The sequence below is a fragment of the Melospiza melodia genome, chromosome 4 (assembly GCF_035770615.1).
Source record: "Melospiza melodia melodia isolate bMelMel2 chromosome 4, bMelMel2.pri, whole genome shotgun sequence".
In the NCBI taxonomy this organism is placed as follows: Eukaryota; Metazoa; Chordata; class Aves; order Passeriformes; family Passerellidae; genus Melospiza; species Melospiza melodia.
The window spans coordinates 58,530,565-58,555,292 of record NC_086197.1 but is presented as its reverse complement, the minus strand read 5'-3'; the positions used below and the strand labels follow the sequence as shown (position 1 = coordinate 58,555,292).

Genomic DNA, 24,728 nt, shown 5'->3' with positions numbered 1-24,728 from the left:
TACAAACAGGCATGTTTGGCCAATCAAAAATTTAAATTCTTATGTTATTGCCCAGCATAGTTCAAGGAATGTCTGATAATCACAGCAGGATTTTCAGTGTGATTACTGGGAAAGCAGCACAAGGTTAGGTGGCCAGCAGCCTCAAGAAAGTGAGCAGCTCCCTTTTGATAATTATTGCTCCTCTTCTGAGCTTACTCCTCATACTCTTCCTCCTGGCACTTTATGAGATGTTTTAAATAAGCTGGGGCAGGTCCTGAAGCATCTTGAACACAGACACCAAAACAGTAAACTGCACTGAACACTATAGAAAGTGCTTATAAGAGATAGGAGGCCAAGTCTGAAAGGCAGCACTGATCCATCCTATATCAATCAAATTTCCATTCTTTACTGATCAGAGTGCCTAAATACTGAAAATTTCAAGTCCTAGTAAACACAGTACAGCAGTCAAGAATTACATCATTGTATCATTTTAAAAGAGAGTTAGAGTTTCATGGGAAAAAAATAAAGCTCATCCTGGCTAAGTCATACAAATATTACCTTAGCATTGTAATTATAGGAGTTTAATTGTGTAGAGAATTATTTAAGTTACCTTTATAAGAATCTCTCTTGTTTTATATAACTCTTCAATATAAAACAATATTTAAAGCAATGCATTTCAGTTTCAAAATACCTTGAATAGTAGGAGGTTGTGGTTCAGCTGCTAAGCAAATTACAGAGATGAGGATGAGTACTCTCTTTGGGCAAGAACAAAGGAGACAGCTCAATAGCAAGCTTGTTAGGGAACTGAGAGTAGTTATTTCACAGCTTCTGACTAGATCTTTAGAGTCACTGTTCAGAGGAACAGAGAAGATGCTCTGCTTGTGCTTTGCCAAAGGCAAATACAACAAGGTGAAACTGCAAGCCTTAAATGCAGCAACCCAGAGATGGAGAGAGTGGGACAAGGGTGCCTATGTACCCTAAAACTCCTGTGAATAGCATCTATTAATGCATGCATTCTTAAATTCCTTTCAAAAATGGTATCACTGCAATGTGGGATTTCTGTTTGGTTAGTCTATACCATACTGCTTGCCAGCATTTTCCCTTGGTGACTGTTGCTGTGTTTCTCATAACTTCTCTTTTCATGTCTGAAATAGGTAGGACTTAAGAAACCTTGTGCAGACAGCTGAGAAAAAGGGAAGCTAATGCTGTATACATATTGTCTTTTGTATAGTCACAGGAATTTTTCTGCTGAATGTAAAAAGTCTCTTCTCTTTCAGACTAAAAACCTCAAATTGCCACAGCAAAGAAATTTCAAAATCATGGTTTTCAAAAGTACAGATCTCTTTGGTTTTTTTACCTTTCCACAAAGGTCCCTCATGTTCCCCAAGCCTTGCTACACCAATGTTTGGGTAGGTGGGCAGTTCAGGGCTGACCACTAAGGATTTCCCCACTGCTGGCAGTCCTGAGGTGAGGTCTGTAAAAGCTGGGAACAGAAAAGCCGAGTTTGCAAAGAGCTGCATGCCTGGCTCCAGAGCTGTGAGTTCTCAACTTGCCATTGCCCCTTGCTCCATCAAACTGGCAGATTCTCCTCATGCCTCCTCAGCAGACAGTTCTATTCAATTTTTGCTAAAACATCTTCCCACAAAACACTCCAATTTTGATAAGTCAGCACTTTTAGATGAAAAGTAGTTCTACCTAAAAATAAACAACTAGCTTCAGCTTTGAGAGCTGTAGATTACTTAATTGCATCAGCAAGTGCTGACTTTGAAGCTTAGATATAAACACCTTTTTCATACCCAACCAAACTCTGCTAAGAAAGGATGATTTACAGAGCAATGCAGAAGCTGGCACAGCCTGAGGCTTGAGATTAAACCCTACCTTAATGCTGGTTGATAACACTGCATTCTATGACACCCAGAAGGGATGATACAATGCAGCAGAGAGAACCAGGGGCTTTTGATCATTCATGCTGTTTTCTGTTCCTGTTAATTATCTCCTGGGTCGGCGTGCATGTACTCTGCATATGCACCTGCTAATGGCCGAATCTGTTACAGTCACAGTAAAAATATTTTGCAGTCTGACCTGAGTAATAAGATAGGGCAATGCTATGTTTTGTTTCATAAAGAATGTCCTTCTGTTTGGGTTCACTTCACCAATTACATTCGAAATGCTTTTATCACACTCTACTGACCCCTAAAAGTAAACTCTAAAATTCGTAACTAACTTCCTCTCCCTTTTCAAATAAACTGGGGAGAGGCTTATGCCTTTTTATGGGAAGCAGTGATGAGATATTTTTCTTAGAAACAGTTAACAGTAACACCTGGAAGATTTAAAGTTCATGCCACCTGGCCACTATGTGGATTATATTCTTAACACCATGAATTTAAAGTAGGGGAAATGCATCAAAAGCAGCTGAATGTGCGACCCTGATTGTCCTCAGTTTTATGTAGCCCTGCACAGCAGAGGGAGCACGAAGGTGCTGCAGCCCTTGGTTCCAACAGACACCAAAGTCTGGAAGCATGTGAAAATGCACTGGCTTGATATTGACTCAAACACATAGGTTAGACATAGATGGTACAATGAATGTGAACATAGACTTCTAGGGCAGTGGTTGGAACGCAGATTTAAAAACTCTAAAATATTTCTGTGAACTGCTCTGGTCCCATAACTGTGGTTGTGCAACTCTCTGGCTCCATGTCTAATTTCTGGATTTTCTCTTTGGATAATATGCAAAAGTCTAATCTACAAAGTATATCCTAATCATTTGACATTTTAAATTCATTTTACCTTAAAAAAAAAAAGAAATTAAAATTGAATTTGGCAATATCACATTAGTGATGTGCATATATTATTCAATGTGCATAATATTTCCGACTCTTCGAGCAGCATACCAAAATCTCCATATCACAAAAAGCACCTCCCCTGACATGTGAGGAGAGGCGACATCAGCACAGTTCCACAGCTTACACTAGACCCACAAGGTCCCACTGCCTCCTTCTCCCAGCTGAGGCCAGGATAGAGGGGCAGCTGAATGCTCCTGTACCCCTTCTGTCCCACCACATGGCTCTGGGGGCTGAGGGTGAGAGCAAAGTGCCACTGACACTGTGCCACTGCTAATCCAAAACAACCTGGGTGAAACTGTGCCACTGCTAGCCCATAACACACTGTGTGACACTGTGCCACTGCTAGCCCATAACACCCTGTGTGACACTGTGCCACTGCTAGCCCATAACACACTGTGTGACACTGTGCCACTGCTAGCCCATAACACCCTGTGTGACACAGAGCCACTGCTAACCCATAGCACCCTGTGTGACACTGTGCCACTGCTAGCCCATAACACCCTGTGTGACACAGAGCCACTGCTAACCCATAACACACCGTGTGACACTGTGCCACTGCTAGCCCATAACACCCTGTGTGACACTGTGCCACTGCTAGCCCATAACACCCTGTGTGACACTGTGCCACTACTAACCCATAACACCCTGTGTGACACTGTGCCACTGCTAGCCCATAACACACCGTGTGACACTGTGCTCCTGCTAACCCATAACACACCGTGCGACACAGAGCCACTGCTAACCCATAACACACCGTGTGACACTGTGCCACTGCTAACCCATAACACACCGTGGGACACTGTGCCACTGCTAACCCATAACACCCTGTGTGACACTGTGCCACTGTTAATCCATAATACACTGTGTGACACTGTGCCACTGTTAATCCATAACACCCTGTGTGACACTGTGCCACTGCTAGCCCATAACACACCGTGTGACACAGAGCCACTGCTAACCCATAACACACTGTGTGACACTGTGCCACTGCTAACCCATAACACCCTGTGTGACACAGAGCCACTGTTAATCCATAACACCCTGTGTGACACTGTGCCACTGCTAATCCATAACACACTGTGTGACACAGAGCCACTGCTAACCCATAACACACCGTGTGACACTGTGCCACTGCTAACCCATAACACACCGTGTGACACTGTGCCACTGCTAACCCATAACACCCTGTGTGACACAGAGCCACTGCTAGCCCATAACACACTGTGTGACACTGTGCCACTGGTGCTGTTTGACTTGGATGGCTCATGAAATGCCCAAGGCTCTCAAGCCCCATGGGACAGAGGATATTGTATTATGAGAAGGTTTTGAGCTTGAGCCAGTGTTAGTACTCACTAATGAGCAATTTCCCATCTGACCACTAGGCAAAGGACGGGTGACATTCACTGTCCCAAAGTTTTCTGTAGTTCAGAGGCTGTGCTGTCTAAAGGCTGCTGTAGTCACTTTGGTGGCATTACTTATGTATAAAAAGCTCAAAGGAATTTGATAAGCCTCTCTGGTCCCTATCATCCCTAAATTTGTCACAAGACTATTTTCTTCAACTCCTACAAGCTGTGGCAGGGCAGTGTGTGTAGCTCAGGTGACACTCCTATGCCAAGGCACCTCAGAAGGGTGCACAGTCGCCTTCCTTACCCTCATTGCACTGCAAAGTTACATCACCTGCTGCAGCTGCTGCAGCCATAAAGAACTGCTTGCCCCAAAGCATACTTTAAACTCTATTACTACTTTTTTCTTTCTTTATTCTGAAATTTGTTTTTCTTTCTCCCAGTTCTCTCCTAACTTCTATCTGCAAGAGTTAACTACAGAACAATTTAACTATCCCTCTGCAACACTTTTGAAGCTATTAAAGCATGCAGAGATTCAAAAAAGGAAAGAAAATCTGGTCCAGAGAATGGGAGAACTGTTCAAATTATGGTGCTGTGTTTTGAAATTCTCCTTGGAAGACATACATTGCTGAGAATATCAAATATATGTGCTCGTTATTTAAGAACTCTCTGCTTACATATCTTTGCCCTGACAGTTAATACTTAGATTTTTAAAAAAATATTGCTACTTTCTTGTTCAAATCATGTTAAAACTTAATTGGCAAGGCTTCTTATTTACATATTTTTATTTACCCTATTTTTCTCTTCCTCCAGGCCAGCTGGGTTTAGCCGTACAGCACCATTCCACTAACCTCAAAAACAATCCATTCCTTTTTATGTCTTCATTTTTTCCTCTTATTGTGCTGTTTTATCCTGTTGAGTTTTTATTCCTCTCCAGCTACTGTATAACCTTTCCTGAGCACCAGCATTACATAGGCTTAAATCTTGAGGTAAATGTTATAACTCCAAAGAATTTGTACAGGTAAATCTGTGTTCTGAGGCCTTAAACTCGAAATGAGCACCAAATTTAGATCAGATCAGTTACACAAATCAGCATTTTATCTAATTCTTTTTCCTGGTATCCTGAGTATCGTAGTATCCTGTGGTGATATACGCAACCAATAGAAGCCAGTTATGTCTGTAACACTCACTGCCAGTTAATAAAAAACAGAAGGCACACACTGAGATCACATCATCATCATCTGTGTCAGTGGTGAAGACCTGGTTGTAATTAGAACCCTTAGATCTTCTGAATGTAAGTGTTGAAGGGCTCTTTAGTGCTTTGGAAGGATTTGAGAAAGATCTGGAAAAGAGTCCTTCCTCCCTACAGCTTGTTAACTAGTACCATTATGGAGGAGATGTATTTCACGTTGGTAAAAGTCTACACCTTCTGTTCTACCCAGACTTTTGAGTGAATATTAAAATCCTGGCTCAGCCACAAAGGGAAATGGTGAAATTCTTAAAAACATATTGGAAATGGTGAAATTCTCAGCCACAAAGGGAAATGGTGAAATTCATAAAAATATGTCGGAATCCACTGGTACCTGATGAGCTAAATCTTTTTCCTCAGCAGAACAAAAAATACTTTAATAAAATGTTACGTCAAAAATCTAACATAGGTAAAATAGTTACATGCAAAACCTTAAGACATATGATAGAAGGCAGGGACCTACACATACACAAGTAAAATTAGTATGTTTTCTTGTTAAAAAGCTGCATTTAGTTCTGCCCAAGTTATTTGTGTCCTTTGTTTTGTAAATCTTGATTACAAATGGCTTTTCCCTAAAGAATGCTTGACAATGCTTGATCATTTATTTGCCTTCCAATATTCTTCAAGGCCAAATGAATTATCTATCTGTTTCCCTGAGTTAAAAATCAAAATGGTTCCATCTTGGCTCCAAGTAGTCAAGTTGCAAGAAAGATGCTGCCTGACCTAAATGCCCTCAACACTTGGATCAGAAGCAAGAATTTTGGATACTGACCAAAGACTGACCAATATGTATTTGTAGGCCAAACATTTAGTTGGATTTGTAATGACTGAACATGGATTGACTTCCTTATAATTTGTATTTCTATAATTTCCATTAACATTTTCTGTTTGTCAGGTAAATCATTAGCATATGGTGACCTATAACACATTTGCCACATAGTGAGGCTAATGAACACTGAAGTACTTTATCAACTTCATCTATTGTGCTTTTACCAGTTGATAATTGCCATAATGGGGCATTTGCTATTTTGATCTTGTAGAGCATGAAGTCCCATTACACTCACACACTAATCAAGGCTATCAGTCACATCAATAACTGTTTGCAAACTCTGTTCCAAAATACTTTGCCCCACACTCTTTTTTTCCAGTGATTTCTGCTGTTTCCAGCACACCAGTTGTCTGACTCCCACACCTTTCCCAAACCCCTCCTCCTCTAAGATTTATTCCTGCTCTGAGTCCATCATACACGGCTGTGTTTAGGAGAAAATGATGCTGTTAGCAGAACAACAAAAAATCCTCTCCCACCACAGACTGTAGAAGAGCAAACAGTGGGTATAAAAAAGGTCAGCTATTTTAAAGCACTTAAAAAGATGATGAAAAATATCTCCCCTTCAGATAAATCTAGGAACCATAGCCAGATGCTTGATAGAAGAACCATGCATAATAAAAATATTTCCAAAGCCTTTTTGAGTCTTTCTTCTCATGCTACCTTCTGCTACAAATTTTTTCTCTATTTCCATTTCTCTGCATTTTGGATTAGAGTCATACAAATAAAATTAAGTCATATAAAATCTTTAGATGCTTAACAGCAGTCTCATCTATGAAACTCAGCCTCATCTATGAAAATGTATCTTTTCAATTTGCAAAGTTGGTAAGATGCTTACATATTCCAGAGAAAAATGGAGTTCAGTGACTTCAGCAGCTACTACTAGGCATCTGCTGTACAAATGACACAGTCATTGCATAAAACAATCAGTCCAGCTGGCCAGAGTTCCTACATCCTCTGGATACGGTCTTTGATGAATAGACCCTGTTATTTTTCATCTCCAATCTATTATTAATAACATTCTCTGTGATCATCCAGACACAAAGAATTAAGACAATAACTCTCTAAGTGAATAACTTAGAGTTAAGAGCCTTAGCTTGCCTGATGGAATAGCAGCCATTAAACTTCTGCCAAAAGACCACTGTTTCAGACAGAAGGATGAGCAATTGCCATACAGGCTGGAAAGTGTTCATACATAGTATATTAAGCTAAAATATTCCATTTTCTTGGGAGTTCCTTGTGGTAGCACCAAATGCATCAATTAAATTACCTAATGAAAAGCATTTCAATATAAAACAATATTCACTCAATGTAACTGTCTCTGTTGTAGTGATATAACAAGAATATAAATTAAAGTTTTTGTGAATGACAGTTTTCTTACAGATAAGCTTAATTTAAAAAAGCTCAAGGTAGATACTATTTTACTATTTCTGTGTCACTGAAACAACAAAAAAATTCTAGAAACTAACTTCTTGAGATGAGGAGGGAGATACGAAACAAGAAACAACAATTTCCATGTCAACAAGCTTTCCTTTATCCCACCTGACTTTGGACAGTGCAGGCAGCCCAGAATAACACTCTGCTAGCCTCACACTGAAATGCTGCCCCTGTCACTGCAGTGCTGTGGTTCAGCCACAGCCAGCCACTAAGGACCACGCTGCTGCTCACTCAGTCCCTCCAGTGGCGGGGGGAAGAGAATGGGAAAAGTGAGAAAACTCAGGGGCTGAGATAAAGAGAGATGTTTTAACAGATAAAGCAAAAGTCACACACACAGGCAAAGCCAAATGAGGAATTCATTCACTGCTTCCCATGGGCAGACAGGTGTTCAGCCATCTCCAGGAGGGCAGGGCTCCATCACGTGCAAGGCTTCCTTGAGATGACAAACACCACCACCCTAAACGTCCTCCACTACCTCCTCCTTCCCCCAGCTGTATATCTGAGCTCCTCCAGCATGTGGTCTGGAATACCGCTTTGGTCAGTGGGGTCAGCTGTCCAGCTGTGTCCCCCCCCAGCTCCTTGTGCACCCCTGGCCTCCTCTCTGGTGGGGTGAGAATCAGAAAAGTTCTTGGTTCTGTGTAACTCTGCTCAGCAACAGCAAACACATCCCTGTGTTATCAGCACCGTTTCCAGCACAAATCCAAACCACAGCCCCAAAGGAGCTACTGTGAAGAAAATTCACTCTCCCCCAGGCAAAACCAGTGCAAGTGCCTGCGCAGGGAGGGAGTGCTCACAGTGTTCTCATTAAGGGCTGCAGTCAGGAGCTAGGACAGGAGCAGTCACAGCGTGGGCATCACGTTGGCTGGCAGAGCGGGATGAGGAGTGCAGGCACAGGCACCTGCTGGGATCTCTGACTTCCTGACAGTGTGCAGGGCACACCTGCTGCTGTTGGACAGCCCTGACACCGTCACACACCCCCATCCTCTTCCTGTACCACATCCATCTGTTTGGGACCAGCCATTGAACTGCCATTCCTCATGCATAACGTCATGCTGTTTTCCCTTCCAGAAAGGGACCTGTCAAAGGCAGGCAGCACACTGCACAACAATCATTTCTTGCCTGCATTATTTGAACACATGAAGGAAATATCGTTTATGGGCTGGAGAAACCAGAGTTTCAGCCTTCCAAGTTTCATATCCTCTTCACAAGAGTTCTATGTATATTTTCCTCTTTACAACTTTCACTACCTTGTTTTTCAAAACTCATGAATCCTTTTTATTTCACTCACCAAAATCTCAAAGTAATTGCTTTACCACAGAGGAAGTTTAAATATGGAACTAGCACAAGGCAACACCCAAATTCAGAATGCATCCTGAAACACAAAGGCATTAGAATCTGAGATGCATATCTATCCACAACATCCTTCTCCCAAGTATCTCAGCTGAAGTTCTGCATCCGGTCTGCAGAGCTGCAATGCTCTCCTGACCCTCCCTAAATTGAAGGAAACTCAGGTCTAGATTTAAACTTTACACACAAGCATGTCTCTTGTTAAGAGAGCAGAAATATTATGAGGCTGGGAGTGCCCATTTTTGAGTTGTTCTTTCACTTGCAAATGTAGGGAAAACATTGCTAGACTGCAGCTACAGGAGGTGGCATATGATAAGACTGAAAGCTGTAGAGAATGTTCATAATTAATTCACCTAAAAACATTCCCAAAACTTGTACATTTTGTATTTTAACCTCTCATCCAAAGAAAATACAATGTTATTCAATGAGATTGTCAAACTTCCGGAACTCTCTTGTGCATGCAAAGGTTTTTTTTCTGAATAAGAGTGATGACCAGAAGGTTGCTCAATGAATCCATTGCTCTATCTTCTGATACAACTTCTGCCCTGAATGTACCTCATTTGGTCAGATTCCCAGACTGAGCTAAATAATTTTACAAAGCTGCATCCCTTAAACTTTTAATATTCTATGATGTTGTACCAGTTGATGGACAATGCAGAAGTGATTTCAGGTTTAGGGACTGACACACCCCTAAGAGTTAACACCTAAGAGTTAAATACCTTTGTTCTTGCCTTCATGTTTGCCATTTATCCTGAAATTACCCTTAATATAACCCAGATCAGTACAGAACAGAAATGCAGAAGCTTGCATTCAGCATTGCACTGGAATTGAGCCCCTATACAAAGTGTTTGTTTTCCCTCCTTTGTTTGAAAAAATGCCTTCAGGAAAAGATACATTCTGAAGATATTAATCCTTATTTATTTGATGTTGAGGGGGTTTATTTATTGATAGTAATTAACTATTATTAAAAATACTAATATAATTATTCCTTATAAGTGAAATTTAAAGTATTATGAGTTTATATTTTAAGTCCCTATAGGAAGCAGAGTTGCTTTACAAATAGTTGCTGACAATTTTACCTACTTTAGCTCTTTTTGCAGGCAATTGTACAATTTTGTGTATCTAAGCCTTTTAGACACACTTTCTGGTTTCTAAATATTATTTTCATTCTTCTTCTCTTTTTTGCACTGTACAGGTGTCTTTGGCATGCACCAAACCTAGGAGTGCACTATCTATCAGGTTCTCTGATTAACACATACTGCTCTTGACAGTGCCTAGCTGAAAATAGTCAAACTCAGCTTTTAATCATATGTTATGAATGTTATGAATTACTTTCAATTCTTAATGCACAGTTGCTATAACTTTTGCCTTTTAAACACAGCTGAAATTTCTTATATACTCTCTTGGCGCAGAAGCTAGATTTATTTAAAAATTGGTAACTTCTGACTGGTCCATTGATTTTAAAAATAAAAAAGCATTGTCCAAAACTGGTGAGGTTTGTAGATGTAAAACAAACACGCACTGTGGAAATGTCAGTTAAGGAGTTTGGTGAACAATATAGGACTTGTGCATAAGAAGAAACGAGATTTAACATTACTAAAGTCCGTATCAAATGTTTGACTAACATGTTGACACATGCAATATATTACTTATCTGATGTTGTGTGTCTCACGGGTTAAAGAAATGTTCCAAGAACTTTGAGGTGTGCAGAATTATGTACACTAGTCACAGCTCTTATAGTTCTTACTCACAATACTGTTGGTTGTGGAGTTGTTGTGAAAATCTGAATTAATCTGTCCAAAATAATTCTAAAAAGCTGAACTTTCAGACTCACTGGAATAATAAGTTCATTTTTAAAAAGTTATCTCATAAGTTTGTTTGAATTCTTTTCTTTAAACAGAGAAGTATGGAGGGTCAGGATTTTTCCCATGTCAGACTGAGGAGAAATTTCATATCTTCAGCAGACTTTTGTCAAAAGTGTTAAATATTATTGCTATTTATCACTGAAACCCTTTCAAATAGCTCATCTTAATGCCACTTAGAGAACAATGGTTCTAAAAATATCTTTAGCATTTTCCTTTTTACCTTTCTTAAACTATGTCAGAAAAGACTCTGTCCCTTTCATCCATGTGAACAGAGGAACCTACATAATTTCTTCCAATATGAACAGAATCTACAGAAAAAAATTGACTTTTTCACATCTTCTTTTTTTCAAAGCCTCTAAAGTGCCATAATTAAAAGTTTATCAGTGTGTCAACCTGAGAATGTTTATGGAGTTAAATTGACAGAAAGTACTCCCTTTCTCTGGCTCCAGGCAAGAGTTCCTGAACCCTTGTAGCTATTAAAGAAGAGGCAGGAGCACTCATTCATTTGGGAAACCTACCATGTCCAGCAATGAGGGCTTACTGCAGAGACAGGGGACTGGGATGGAGTGATGATGCAAGTTTAAACATTTTTTTCCTCTCAGTCAGTCTTGCTACACTGAGAAAGGGCAACCACACAGTTGCCCAACTCTAGGTCAAAGGCTTTAGCTTCATTTTTTTGCAAAGTCCTCAAAAATGTAAGTCCTTGCCACATGCATAAACAGGGGAAATAGCAGTTTCCCCATTTCCTGCTCCCCTTTATCCTTTCTTTTCTCTTTTCTGTATTCATTATTAATAACAAATGGACACATGGACCATGGGCTGGTTCAGCTGTGGTGGGAGCCCTCAGGACGCAAGCGGCAACCGCTGCCAAGTGATTAATTTCGAAAGGGAAATTCTCCTGTGAGCACTCTCTGTAAGAGACTGGCTGAGTTTTGCTGCCAAGGGAAACAGGCCAGTCCCATGTTTATGACATTTTTGTAACCCCTTTTCCTTTCCAAACACATACTAGCAAAATACTAGCCACGATTTCAGATAAGAGAATGTGAGGGCGGGGAAATTAAAGATGTTTTCTCCTGCCATTTTGACCCAGATTGCTAACATTTCATTCTATGAGCTCATTTTGAGTCAGATGAGTTGCATTTATGAGATATGATTCTCTTTTTTCCCCTCCATTTTTAATGCAGCAATTATATAAAACAGTAACCTCATGTATCATCTACCAAACTAAGTGTGAGTCGGTAATTTTACTGACTGTAAAGTAAAGCGCTTCAGAATTCCACCAGAGGGAGCCAGTGCGATTGAAAACTTGAAAAGCCAAGTTCCAAAAAAAGGAAGAAAAAAAATCAAACCCAAAAAACACTTAGGGAAATATCATCATCCTGCAAAATTGCAGACTGAAAAGAAATAACGACTGATCTTCAGAAGCATCGTGTTTGTGCCTTTTGAAGCAAAATTCTTCACATGCAAAATAACAGATAATGGAGATCAATAACATAAATTAAAATTGTTATTTTAACAACCATACTTATATTTTTTCCCTCAGGAAGTGCATTATTTTGTATTACAGTGCACTTTAACAATGCCTTATTTTGATTGTTTATTATCACCCTGACAATGTCTCCCTCCATATTTTGCCCCACACCAATTCCTCAGCCTTTTGCTCATCTCTTAAAATGGGCATCTCCAAACCAGTGGTTGCAGATCAGCATCTCCCCCACAGCAGCTGAGACAAAGCTGTAAAATGTCCTGTGACTCTACCTAGCAATGTATCTGATTTCTTTTCTTTAAACACTTTTTCTTTGATTTTACTAGAATTAAGAGTATTCTGGTGATCGTCAGGCAAATACACAGTAGAGTTAAGATCTGATTTCAAGCAGCTGTGCTCAAAGCACATAATTTGTCCGGAGTAAGATGGAACACAAAGTAGAGAGCATGACAAATGACAGTTTGGAATCTTCTACATGGTATATGAGTTAATGGAGCTTACATAAAGGGTGTAATTTCTGTTAGCAGTCTTGCTTGAGGAGTTCAACTAGAGAAGAGCTCCAGAATGTGATTAATATTTTGGGGAAAAATAAAAAAAGAAAAATATTAAAACGCCCAAAGGTGCAAATAACAGTCAGCAAAAGGCAAAGTTGACAACTTACTTATTTTAACAACCTAACTAGGTCAAAGCTGCCAGCACTCTAGCAATTTGTTGTAGTGCAGGCTACACTGTGGATTCCTGCCTGAAAGTGGGATTTCCAAGTTAAATTCATTGCATATGGACTCATTTATAGTTTTGTAAAACTGTAAAACATTTAAAAGTCTCCCCATGCTCTTCACAGTATAACTGATGTCTTCGCATGTGCCTTTATCTCATGACATCTTTGTAGCATTACCTAACCTCAACCTATGATGCTTCTTCCTGTATTAATTTCTGTGGGTTTGCCTATTCCATATTTTTCCTGTCTCTACACTTTATTTAGCTTTATTATTATCCATGATGGCATTCTTGATTCCTTTTTTTTTTTTAAATTTGAATGACAGTTGTTTACTTCTAGAATGGATATGATGTGAGAGTTGGTCCTGATTGTTACATTATAACTGTATATTAGAGTTTTTGATTTTTCCATATTTGTCCCTAGAGTTTTCCTTCATAGGCATTGTGTGATGGGTCTATTTTGAGGCTAATCATTGACAATTTCAAGGTTCTAAGAAATGCCTTATTTCAAAGCAAGTCAGAACAACAGAGAAATTTTTGAGTCTACTGCAGTTGTTCATCACAGCTAGAAAGTTATGATTGTACTTGTACTCATTTGGTAGACATACTGTGGCATCCAGACCTACATTGCAATGGAGTACTTAGATTAGTACACGATCTATTTGGATTTTGGAGTGTCCTGATATGTGTCTAAAGATTTTGCTGCATAAACCCTCTTTGGAGATTACTCTGAAACAATATATCTCATAAACAAAGAGAGGTATATACTGCAAACAAACTTATATGTTCTTTGTTTTAATTACCAAATCTTATCCTTCTATTTCTAAGCAGGACCTCTCTCAGTTTTTGCAATTGTAAAGTTGAAACTATTCATTAAAACCAGCCAGCCTCTACTTTTCCCAGCTTTCATTTTCCAATGTTTATGGTATTTCTTTAGTACATTTGTCTGCCAATCCCTTCTGACAAGTGATGAGACTGCAGATCCCCTCTGAGAAGGAATTTATTCTTATTGGAAGCATCCACTGGATGTAAACCGTGCTATAGGAATAAAGATGGCCAGATGCAACTGTTGAGCTTTTTACCTAAACAGAAAATGCAATTCAGCATGGACATTTCTTGTCTATTTAATTTCAAAATTCTTAGGACATAAATATTCAAGCCCTGAGACTTCTCCAACAAGTTTTTAAAAGAATCTATTTATTAGGCAGTTCACATGACTCAACAGGGAGGGGAAGCTGCCCAGCTGTGTGACTGCTTCTAGTACTGAAAAACCTATGCCAAGGGAAATGGCCCCTTAATTAAATAATAAATAATTAAGTAATAAGGGAAAGCCCCTTAAATCCCTCCTCCCACTAATCCCCCAGGCACTGATGTACAGTGTCACAGTCCTCTTTACCCAGAATTTTTTCAGCTCTTCAGCTGTTAATTTCACATGGGATGCCTGATCACACCTTCCCTTAAGAGATGTAAATGGATTTTTCTGATAACTTCTTAAACTTCATTTTAGCTAAATCAAAATACATTAGCACAGAAGGAGATCACTGAGCCATACAGACCTCACTACAAACCCATTACACTGGACAGAAATTGTATAAGGCCAAAACTATACAGAAATAAGTCCTTTGAGTTAAGATGCCATTTGATAACTCATATGTTCTTACTGAAAAAGCTCATTAAATCATGGGCTGTGAACATCACAGAGTGAGGGTACAGACAGAAATTAAAAGGAAAATAAAACACAAAGAGCAGATGGAGTGTTGGATATGTGTGAATGGGCAGAAAGAAGAGCATACAAAATAGCTGTGAAGATTAATCAGAATCAAATATCTTCAAGTTGCAGCAGCTGTTCAGCATTGTGATGTCCTAAAGACCCCACCCTGTAAAGGGCTTCTCTCCTCATCTAGGATTTGTGGGTTTTCGTTGATTTGGAAGAATTTCTGCAGCTCCAGGAGGCTCCATCACTAATCAGTGATGCACCTCAACATGCCAATAACAATGTTTGTTACTTGCCAAGGCAAATGGCTATCAGCACGTGACTCAGGTGGGTGACATCGAATCGAGGGAAGCAGCTGATTCCCCCAAGGCCACGGCTGTCCTTAGCAGGACTCTGAAAGGCTGGGGACATGGGCCAGTATGAATTTCTTCCAGTTTAATTAAGACAAATGTAAAATCCTGCACCTTGGATGTAATAACTCAAGCAGCCAGGAGCTGACTGGCTGGGTAAACAGCAGCTTTACAGAAAAGTCCCAGTGCACAACAAGGGCAGCCTTGAGTGAGTGATTGCTCTTATAGCAACGAAAATTAGTGATAGGCTGGGAAATATCAGTAACAATCTAGCTAGATAAGGGATGTGATCACTGCCCCCATCCCCTCCTGGCACTTGTGGCCGCCTATGGAGAGCTGTGCACAGCCCGGGCAGGGTGACACAAGAAAGATCCCAACAAACAAACTACAATGAGTCCAGTGACAGGTCAACAAATGAACAGAGAGCTGGAGCACGTGACAAACTGGGAGACACTGAGAAAGGCTGGTTTGTTCAGCCTGAAGGAGGTTACAGGATTATCTGATTTATGTCTTCAGCTACCTGTTGGGAGGGAAAAAAGAAGATGGAGCCAGACACTTCTTGGAGGTGCAGGGCAAAATGATCAAGTTGCAACATGGCAAATTCCAAGGAGGGGGGGAGGGGCATTCATATTTTTGGAAAAAGCCCTTCGCCCAGGATTTTTCTCCTGGGAAGCTGAGAAGCCTCAGAGAAAAAAGCAAACAATAATTATCTCATTTACTTCTCCTGTGTTTTGCTCCTTTGGAATGTGTTTGGAGATTGTTAGCCAACAGGTGGTTGTTTCATTGGTTTCTGCTGCGGGTTGTTTTCACTCTTTGGCCAATTGGGGCCAGGCTGTGTCGGGACTCTGGAGAGAGTCACAAGTTTTCATTATTATCTTTTTAGCCTTTTGTAAGTATCTTTTTTGTATTCTTTAGTATATTATAGTTTAGTATGGCATTCTTTAATACATTATAGTATCATAAATAATAAATTAGCCTTCTGAGAACATGGAGTCAGAGTCATCATTCCTTCCTGCCATGGGGCACCCTGCAAATACAATAGAAGGGTATGTGGAAATTCTTACCAGTGAGGGTGGACAACCTGTTGTGGCAAAGAGGTCATGGAATTTCCCATTCCATGATGAGATTCAATACTCATCTGGGCATTTTGCCAGATGAGCTTCAGCTCACCTCAGAAGGGGAGGTAACTAGCATCCAGCCACAAAGATGTGCTAGATGGCAGCCCTGCTCCTGCCTGTGACTCTAATGGGCCTCTTACAGGTGGCTTCCATCAGTCATGTTTTAGCAGCCTCCAGGGACAAGCTAAACACAGAGCTGATGCAATGACGGGGAAACTCTGCAACAAGGTTGTTAGAACTGCACACATGAAATAGCTGCATGTAGATCCTGAGGAGAAGATGGAGCCTCCACAGATCCTGGAGCATCAATCATAGATCCCAGTACCTGTTCTGCTTTGCATTTGCATGTCTCTGTGAGAAATCAACAAGGAATGTATTTGCTCTGTAACTGCAAATCATTGTAGCCTCATAATAGTCCATCCACTTCAAAACAGCCCTTTTGCTGTGCTGACTCACACCCTCATGTCTCTTCTTGCTCCACTTAAGTATTTTTTGATAAGTCATCATCTTCTTTGGGGTACATAAAGATGTCTGAAGCTCAGCTCCCTGACCACAAGGGTTAATGAACAGAAGGAAGTGAGAAATCGCAGGCAAAAAGGTCTAAACTACATGTGTGTGATCCTATAAAATGCAAACAGGCAACGTTTGATCCACCAGAAAGTCTCCCAGCTTCAAGCAAACAATTAACATACTTTGAATAAAATTTGAACATGCACAGCAAGTGCAGACCAGCCTGGAAACACGGGTTTTGATCCTGCTCTGGGAGGTTTAAAGCCTATCACCAGACCACAGCCCTACAATATGACTCATTACACTACATCTGAAGTCTTGAAATTGTTACAAGACTGTGATTGGTATTTTTCACTTTCCAGGACAAAATTTAAATCTGTTGCATCCACTGAGAAGCACATTCAAATGTGTAAATGAGTTTAAATTCCCAGAAATGCATTATTTAGAGGTCACTTATATTTAGAAGTCTTCATAAAGGAAGCTGTTTGCTCTTTAGCTATGATTATCTGAAAAAGCTAAGCTGGGGTTCATTTATGCTAATACTAGCAGTGATGGGCCATCAAAAGAGAACACCATTTGCTCCGAACGCTTGTTTGTTATTTGGTGTTAATTCTTCATCTCAGAAGTCAGCAAAATAAATATAGCTCCTTGTCTAATGTCACTGTCATACAAACTTACAACCATGTTTCTGCTGACCGGGTCAGCATCGAGCCAGATGATCAGCCCGTGTCCTTCTGCCTTCTACTCTCAAATCTCAAAGTAGCTGGTTTCCATTTCCCTCGTTCCTTTTTTAGGTAGGTAAGGAGCAGGTGCTCCGGTTCCTTCACCTCAAGGACTGCTGACTCCAGCACTTCTCAGGTTCCCGTAAAAAGAAACTCTGCGTGAACGAGATGCAGAACTACAAACGCAAAGACACCCGAGCAGCCGGCGCTGCTCCGCTCCCCCGCCTCCCGCCGGGCGCTTCCCTCCCGCGGCAATTTCCAGCGGTTCGGGGCCGCAGCGGGGCGAGGGTGTGCGGAGCTGTCCCTGTCCCGGTGAGCCCGTCCCGGTCCCGTGAGCCTGTGCGGAGCTGTCCCTGTCCCCGTCCCTGTGGCGCTCCCCCGCCAGCCCCACCCGCGCCCCGGGCAGAGCGGGAGCCGCCCCCGCGGGGGGAGGCACGGCGGACATCTCCTCGTTAGTATAGTGGTGAGTATCCCCGCCTGTCACGCGGGAGACCGGGGTTCGATTCCCCGACGGGGAGTGCTGCGCTTGCGCGTTTGTTTTTATTGCTCCACCCCGCGCGAGCCGTTTTTATGACAAAAGGCGCCGCCCGCCGGCAAGAAAAATAGTGATTACGGCCTCCCCGTCGGGGAATCGAACCCCGGTCTCCCGCGTGACAGGCGGGGATACTTACCACTATACTAACGAGGAATTGCCTGGGAGTCCGTGGCTGCGGGACTGGTTTTATCAGTAAATCCCCACAACCATGTCCCTGCTGGTGGATTATCAATGTTGCACTGTGGGCGGAGGGACAGCAGGGGCGACCTCCGGCAGCCGAAGCATGGACCCACGAGCCTGCGTAGGGCGGCAACGGCGCGGAAGGCGAGCTCGGCACCACCAGGGAGCGGGGGCGGAAGGCCCTTGCTGCTGCGGACCACTAGCGGGGGTGTGGGTGGGGAGAGATGGCGTGCTTGCGCGGGAAGGCGGTAACGGAGCAGTGCCGGAGCAGAGGGGCCGGCGCAGGGGTGCGGCGGCGGCGGGCAGGGTCCGGGGCCGCGCCGGCCCAACCCGCCCCCGCCCTGCCCCTCCGGCAGAGGGGCTGCACCGCCGGCGGCCCTGATGGCCGAGTTGTAAGGCTCTGAGTGCCCCTATCCAGCAAGACCTCGTGGCGCAACGGTAGCGCGTCTGACTCCAGATCAGAAGGCTGCGTGTTCGAATCACGTCGGGGTCATTAGCTTTTCCGTCTCTTGTTGGCTTTTACCGCCTTCCTCGCGCCTGAAACCGAGGAATGTTATTGTTGGTTGGTGTTTTTTAATGTTTTTCCCTACAGCTTAAGGTTTCCTCTTTTGCTTGAGGCTGAGAGGGCAGCGCGACACAGAGGATAAAACGAGGGTCAAGGCAAGATCCCATTGGATAAAATTGTCATTGTTTTGTTTATGGGCTTTGTGTGTATTGGACTGGCGGATTACATGCTTAAACACAAAAGGCAAAAATGTGTCAAAGGTTTACTTTATTAAGGCAGACGGCTCTGTGGGAATGATGAGAAAACTTCAGAAAGTTGCATTAAAAGAGTAACTTTCAATTTTAAAGGGGTCAGAGGGCCCAAAAATAGAGATACCATGTTTTCAGTACAGAAATTCACATAACAAGGAGTAAAAGTAAAGGCAGAAGCAGCAAATGGTCTGATGATGGAGCCAAGAGTTCAGAGAGATCTTGAGAACCCCACAGAAGAATGAAACCCTGACAGGGAGAGAGCAGGGAGCAGGGTGCCGGTGGGGGGAACCCCCGATGGTGATGGGGGTAGGCTGCAGAACAGAAGAGCTTTCTCCCAGTAGCTATTTCCACATGCTGAGATTGACAGGTACCCATGGCAGAAAGGCACAGAGGGGACTTAGCTTTGATTTAGACATGAGATAGCAAGTCTTACTTTAGTGATTTAGATGGACTGGAAAGTTTGACACTTGATGAAATTTAAATGGGAGGAAAACAATCGTTTGTCAAGGACCTCAATTGAGAGAGAATGCCAGAGATACAATTCTCACTTTGTAAGACTGATTACTAGTGTTGTAAACCACAGAAGAAAATGAATACAGAAGTTTTGGAAATCATACTCAGCAGACTCAACAAATTATGTGGGGGTTATTAAACCAAACACATTGGCTTTTACAGGCTATTGTTTGTTCTATATACCCTTAAAACCTTTAAAATACAGAATTTCTGGATCTTCCTTAAGTGATCTGTTGCAGTACTTTGCTATTCTTACAATTACAAAATTAGCATGTGTAGTTTAACCCTGATGTCTCTTTTGCCTTGACTTAAATCCAGCCCTCATGTCATTGCACTGGAGAACAGTTTCTCACTTCCTTTTTATAGGTACTTCTTACATATTTGAAATTTGTTATGCCTCTCTATAGATGTTCCAGCATAACAGACTATGTTTGCTGGGCCTCTGATTATTTTATCGCTTGCCTCTGGAGCCTTTCCAAATCAGCTGCATTTTTAAGCGCTCAGAACTGGTCACAATGTTTCAGCTGACTCAGATTTTACCAGGTCTGAATGGACAAGGAAGATTGTCTCACATGTTGTGCTGACAGGACTTCCACTTGATGTGGTTAGTCCTTTTTTTTCTTTAATGCACAGTCTGTTAGATGGATGCATTTTGTATGAGATGCATCATCTGTTAGATGTATCCCTGGTCCCACACAGTACCTTATCTCTCAGCTTCACCACCCACCAGAGAGCTGGATGTAAGAAGTGGCAGCAATCTGTATTCCAGCATTCCTGTACCTCTGCCAAAGCAGGTGCCCCCTCTAAACATTCCAAATTGTTGCCAGACAATATCTCTGGCTTGCAGTAAGGGTAATATCTGCTTATAGGAGTCAAAGTTTTCAGAGTGTGGTTTGCACTAGCATACCTGACACATGCAGGTTGTCACAACACAGTCCATATTGCTCTGCCCTGCCCATCCCTGCCTGTGCCTTTCCCTCCTTACACTTGGATCACATCTTGCAATGCCATTGCAGCAGCTGCCAGCTCAGCATGAGAATCTGGTGGCACAATTACTACATCCAACACAGGAAAAGAACCAGGAGCACATGGCCTGGGACAGGAGAGAGCAGGATCATCCCCTTTGGCAGCAACCACAAATACTAGTGGTTCAGTTTAAGATTTTGTCAGCTGTTTTTTGGGAGGAGAGTTCACTGTCCCTAAATCAAAATCATTTAGTGATGTATCAAAACTAAATGAAAGAACTAAATGTGCCTTAGCTACCTACAAACTCTCCCACTCAATTTCCTGTTGGTGAAGTGGGGATAACAGCTCTTTGACTTTACAGATGTTTTGTCAGGTTGACTCCATTAATTCTGAAGCATCCAAGGATGCCAGGGGGTATTTGTCTCTCACCAGCATTTCAACAGCCCATGTGCTTTTGTGCTTTTTGTCTCTTCCTGACTTTAAAATACTGCATTTTGTAACCTGACTGTTCTCTTAACACAGATGTTTTTCAAATGGAAATGTTACTAGCTAAATGTAGACAAAAACTAAAATCCACTTAAGCCTCAAAAAACAGTGGAGCTGAAGTAATAGCTCATATATGGCAAATATAACTATTGTATGTGTTTGACAGAAATAAATATCCAAATAATTCTGGTTTGGAAATTATTCAGTGTAGAAAACCACCCTGAAATCTTCCCATTTCATTTTTGCCAACATGCTTAAAGAGGAGCTGACACTTCTGTTTTTAACCCTTGTTGGTATAGGCCTTTGATTATCATAAGATCAGCAGTAAGAGGTTTTAAAGCAGTTGTACAATTTTCTGTCCTCACCTGGGCACAGCCATACAGTGCTGGGCATCCCCTTATTCACCTGTGTGTCCACTGTTTCAGGTGACACCGGCAGAGCAGCGTTCCCAGTGGCCGCCAGCTCTGGAACTGCTCTAGAAGCAATATGCTCCGTCATACTAAGGCATGCTTTCTTTCTTATCACTTTTCCCTTTCTACTTCAAAACCAGACAATTCTAACGAGAAAACTAGAGTTATTAAAAAGCCACCTAATTTTTCTAAATTAATCAAGATTGCGAAAAAGAAATCATTGATTCTAGAAAGTATAGTTATGCTATGCTATAATGATTAGACAACTGCTTAATTTAGTTCTAGTAAAGCTTTCCAGTTTCTATTGCATTTCTCAAAGGGAATATCATTTTCATAGTGAAACCTGCCAAGACTGAATTAATACTTCCTACAGCTTTTTTACATTTCCTTATAAGCTCAGTCTAAGACAAGAGCATGTCTGTAACACTTGCTTTAATGCCTTTGCTATGAATTTATAGTCGTCATGTTATCTGTTGTGAGACAAATGTTACAAATGAATGCAAATTATTCATCTATACTTCATTATAGGCCATTTCCAGACCCTCCACTTAATTTAGGTTACTTTTTTGAAAGCACATTTATAGAAAAATCATTTTTTCAGCATACTGTAACATAAACAATTTGTCTTATTTTTATGGTTGGCATTAGAGGTTAGAAATCACAAACTTAAGGAAACTCAAGCCAGAAATGTGAGACAGTTTAAAAGGCATTCAGTGCTTTCACATCAAAGATGAATGTATGCTTGAAAAATCTCTTTCTCACGCTCAGGAAAGCTAAGAAATTCCAGACATTTGGGAGGGTCCTACAAAGGAAGGATTTTTGGCTTCTCCTTTCAGCATATTTCACATTTTTAGGCAAGCTTAGAGCACTTTTTTAACCACCGGAAATGGCCATAGTCTCACAACATTTTCACATTTTTTCCTAAACTTTGCTTTTGTCAGCATTTATACTGACAAGTGGTAAACTGTAACTACCTGTTTCTCAGGTAGAGGCAGGTATTCTGGTCTTCAAACACCAGAACTTGCAGTTAGGGATAAACATTCAAGTACTGGAAAGCTTCACAGAAGGCAAGGTAAAACAAGAGTTCCATGCTCCAACCTTTAACAGCAAATTATTGAATAGGCATAGGGACCAGAGACTTCATATTTGTGGGTTTCACCCCCTCCCTCCCACTGTAACAACATTAGAAAGATTTTTTGAGCTCATTCATCATGAACTTGTTCCCTTCATTGCTTTGACTGCTGCCTCATGCCACAAAATGTGACTTCCTTTTTTCTTCAAACAGAACAAAGACTAAAGGTGCAGATGTATTAAGGTCCAATTGTGGTGACACCTGCAGGTTCCAGTGTCAATTATCACGTGTTTGCACATTTAGATGCTTTCTTATGCTACTTTCCCTGTCTTTGCCTCGCCCAGGAGATGCCTGTTGGTCCCAAAGTGCAACAGTTACAGGTGTAGAACCAATAAAGGTTTTGTGCCAAGGACTGTTAGGGACTTGGCTTCCCAGAGAGGTCTATTGCTGCAAAGAAGAGTGACACTGAAGTATTGTATCATGCTTCTTTAGGGTTGGCTGCTTTGGAGGCAACTAGAGGTAACCAGTAAAAGAGTTCCATGTCAGTGCAAGGCAGTTACACCAGGGTATCAATATAATAGAGAAAGCAATTCACAATAAATACACTTTTTCTTTATGGCTGGGGAAAATAACTTTCAAAATTTAAATGGACTGTAAATATGAACTTTAAGCAATGTTAATGAAAGTCACAACCTCAAGTGGCTCAGCAACAACAGTACTGGAGTTTGAAGAAATAGCCAAAACATGATATATTTCTGCTATCTTTATGCTTCTATGCCAGTTTCATCTGGCAGCAGAAGTAGAAAAACACAGAGCCAAGATAAGACAAGTCAGCCCATCCATTTGTTTTGACCAAAGCTGAACTGTGAGTGTGACTGTAGGGATTTACTACTTCATACCATATTCCTGTAGGGGTTTTTAATGCTACATTTAATGCATTAAAACCAGGCCTACCGTCAGCGTAGACTTCAAGCTCAGCAGTTGTACTTCTTTCCACTCCTAAACTGTCACTGACAAGAAAAGCCAGCACCGGATGTATTGCAGAATCTGAACAGTATAGTGAGGGGAGAATTGTGCCTGCACTAAGAAGTGCTGCGAAAAAAAAAAGCTGCAGGGCTGTCCTACCATTATTGTCTGTGGGGATGTTAGGTGGTGACGGCACCAACTTTTTAGATTGTATTTTCACTATTAAGTTTGAGTAAAATTTCCCAGACCCAGATTCCCCCTTATGCTGCTTTAAAACACTTTAGACTTGATATGAGTTATTTTTTACATTAGTATGATAGCTGAAGAATCTCTCTAAAGTATGCAGTGCAACTAGTTCCGTATCTGGAAAAGCAGCGAATTCTTGAAGGTAGAGGAAGGACTATTTCCAAGCCACCTAAAAGCTTTTCAAGGTGAAAAATACTATCTATGCTTTAAATTACTACTATCAAATTTGAATAGGAACTAAATTTCCTTTAAGCATTTCCAAAACACCTTTCACGTAATACCCATGTTCCTAGTAAAATTTTTGGGTAAGATATGCTGAAAAATAGACAGAACCATCTAATTTGTTCTATTCAAGCCTAAAAGTAAGTGATAGCAGTCAATACACATTAATACATTACTTTTTACTGTGTACGTGTGTGGTGTCAATGGAGGAAGATGTTTCTACCCACTGTTCAGTCTCGTTGCCAAACAAACTGAACAGGTAAAGTGTGTACACCAAGAACCGAGCACTTTCAGATCCAAATTGTTATGAACTTCAGATGACTGCCGCCTCACAGAGCTACTAGCACAACAAGGCAAATTAAATGCCCCAAGCTAAGCTTCTCCCTCCTCTTAATTACTTTGTTACACCACACCAATTCTTCAGTGGGAAGCGTCAAGCTTCCTGTGGGTGGGTCCTTGATCAGTCTCGAAATTACCTGCTACAAAAAATAATCCTCATTGCCTTCATCTAGCTGATATTGAGGCTATGGTAAGGTAAACAGGAACAACGGGCACCATGAACAGGACGGCTCCATGATGGAGCACACAACAGTAGGGGAAATCCCCAACAGCAATTTAGAACTCTCTCTGGAATATAAAGAGGAGTAAGTGCAAACACTAATAATCCCGTTTCAGATGCATGACTGATGGGAAAATTAAAAGAGGCACATTTAAATTCTTATCTCGGGCATACGGCAAGGCAGTTCTCAAAGCATAGGCTGTGTAGTCGAATCTAAGCACCGAACCCTTCCCATCACGAACCAGAAGCAGCGCATGTTCCCAGCCAGCAGCGTGTAAACACAGAAGGATTTAGCCCGCTTGTTTAAAGAC

The 24,728-nt window shown here is 41.4% G+C and overlaps 1 protein-coding gene and 3 non-coding genes across 4 annotated transcripts in view; 2 read left to right on the top strand and 2 right to left on the bottom strand.

Annotated features, from left to right (window-relative positions):
• LOC134418015 (mucin-1-like) overlaps positions 1–17,951 on the bottom strand; it is a 53,787-nt gene extending 35,836 nt beyond the window's left edge. The window contains exon 1 of the mRNA XM_063155865.1: positions 17,701–17,951. Within this exon, the coding sequence (XP_063011935.1) occupies positions 17,701–17,951 (251 nt within the window). The remainder of the gene's footprint in view (positions 1–17,700) is intronic.
• A 1-nt stretch (position 17,952) lies between these two features.
• TRNAD-GUC (transfer RNA aspartic acid (anticodon GUC)) lies at positions 17,953–18,024 on the top strand. Its single transcript has one exon. It is a non-coding gene; the product is annotated as a tRNA-Asp (tRNA).
• Positions 18,025–18,122: 98 nt separating this feature from the next.
• On the bottom strand, positions 18,123–18,194 carry TRNAD-GUC (transfer RNA aspartic acid (anticodon GUC)). Its single transcript has one exon. It is a non-coding gene; the product is annotated as a tRNA-Asp (tRNA).
• A 448-nt stretch (positions 18,195–18,642) lies between these two features.
• On the top strand, positions 18,643–18,714 carry TRNAW-CCA (transfer RNA tryptophan (anticodon CCA)). The gene has a single exon. It is a non-coding gene; the product is annotated as a tRNA-Trp (tRNA).
• The last annotated feature ends 6,014 nt before the right edge of the window (positions 18,715–24,728 follow it).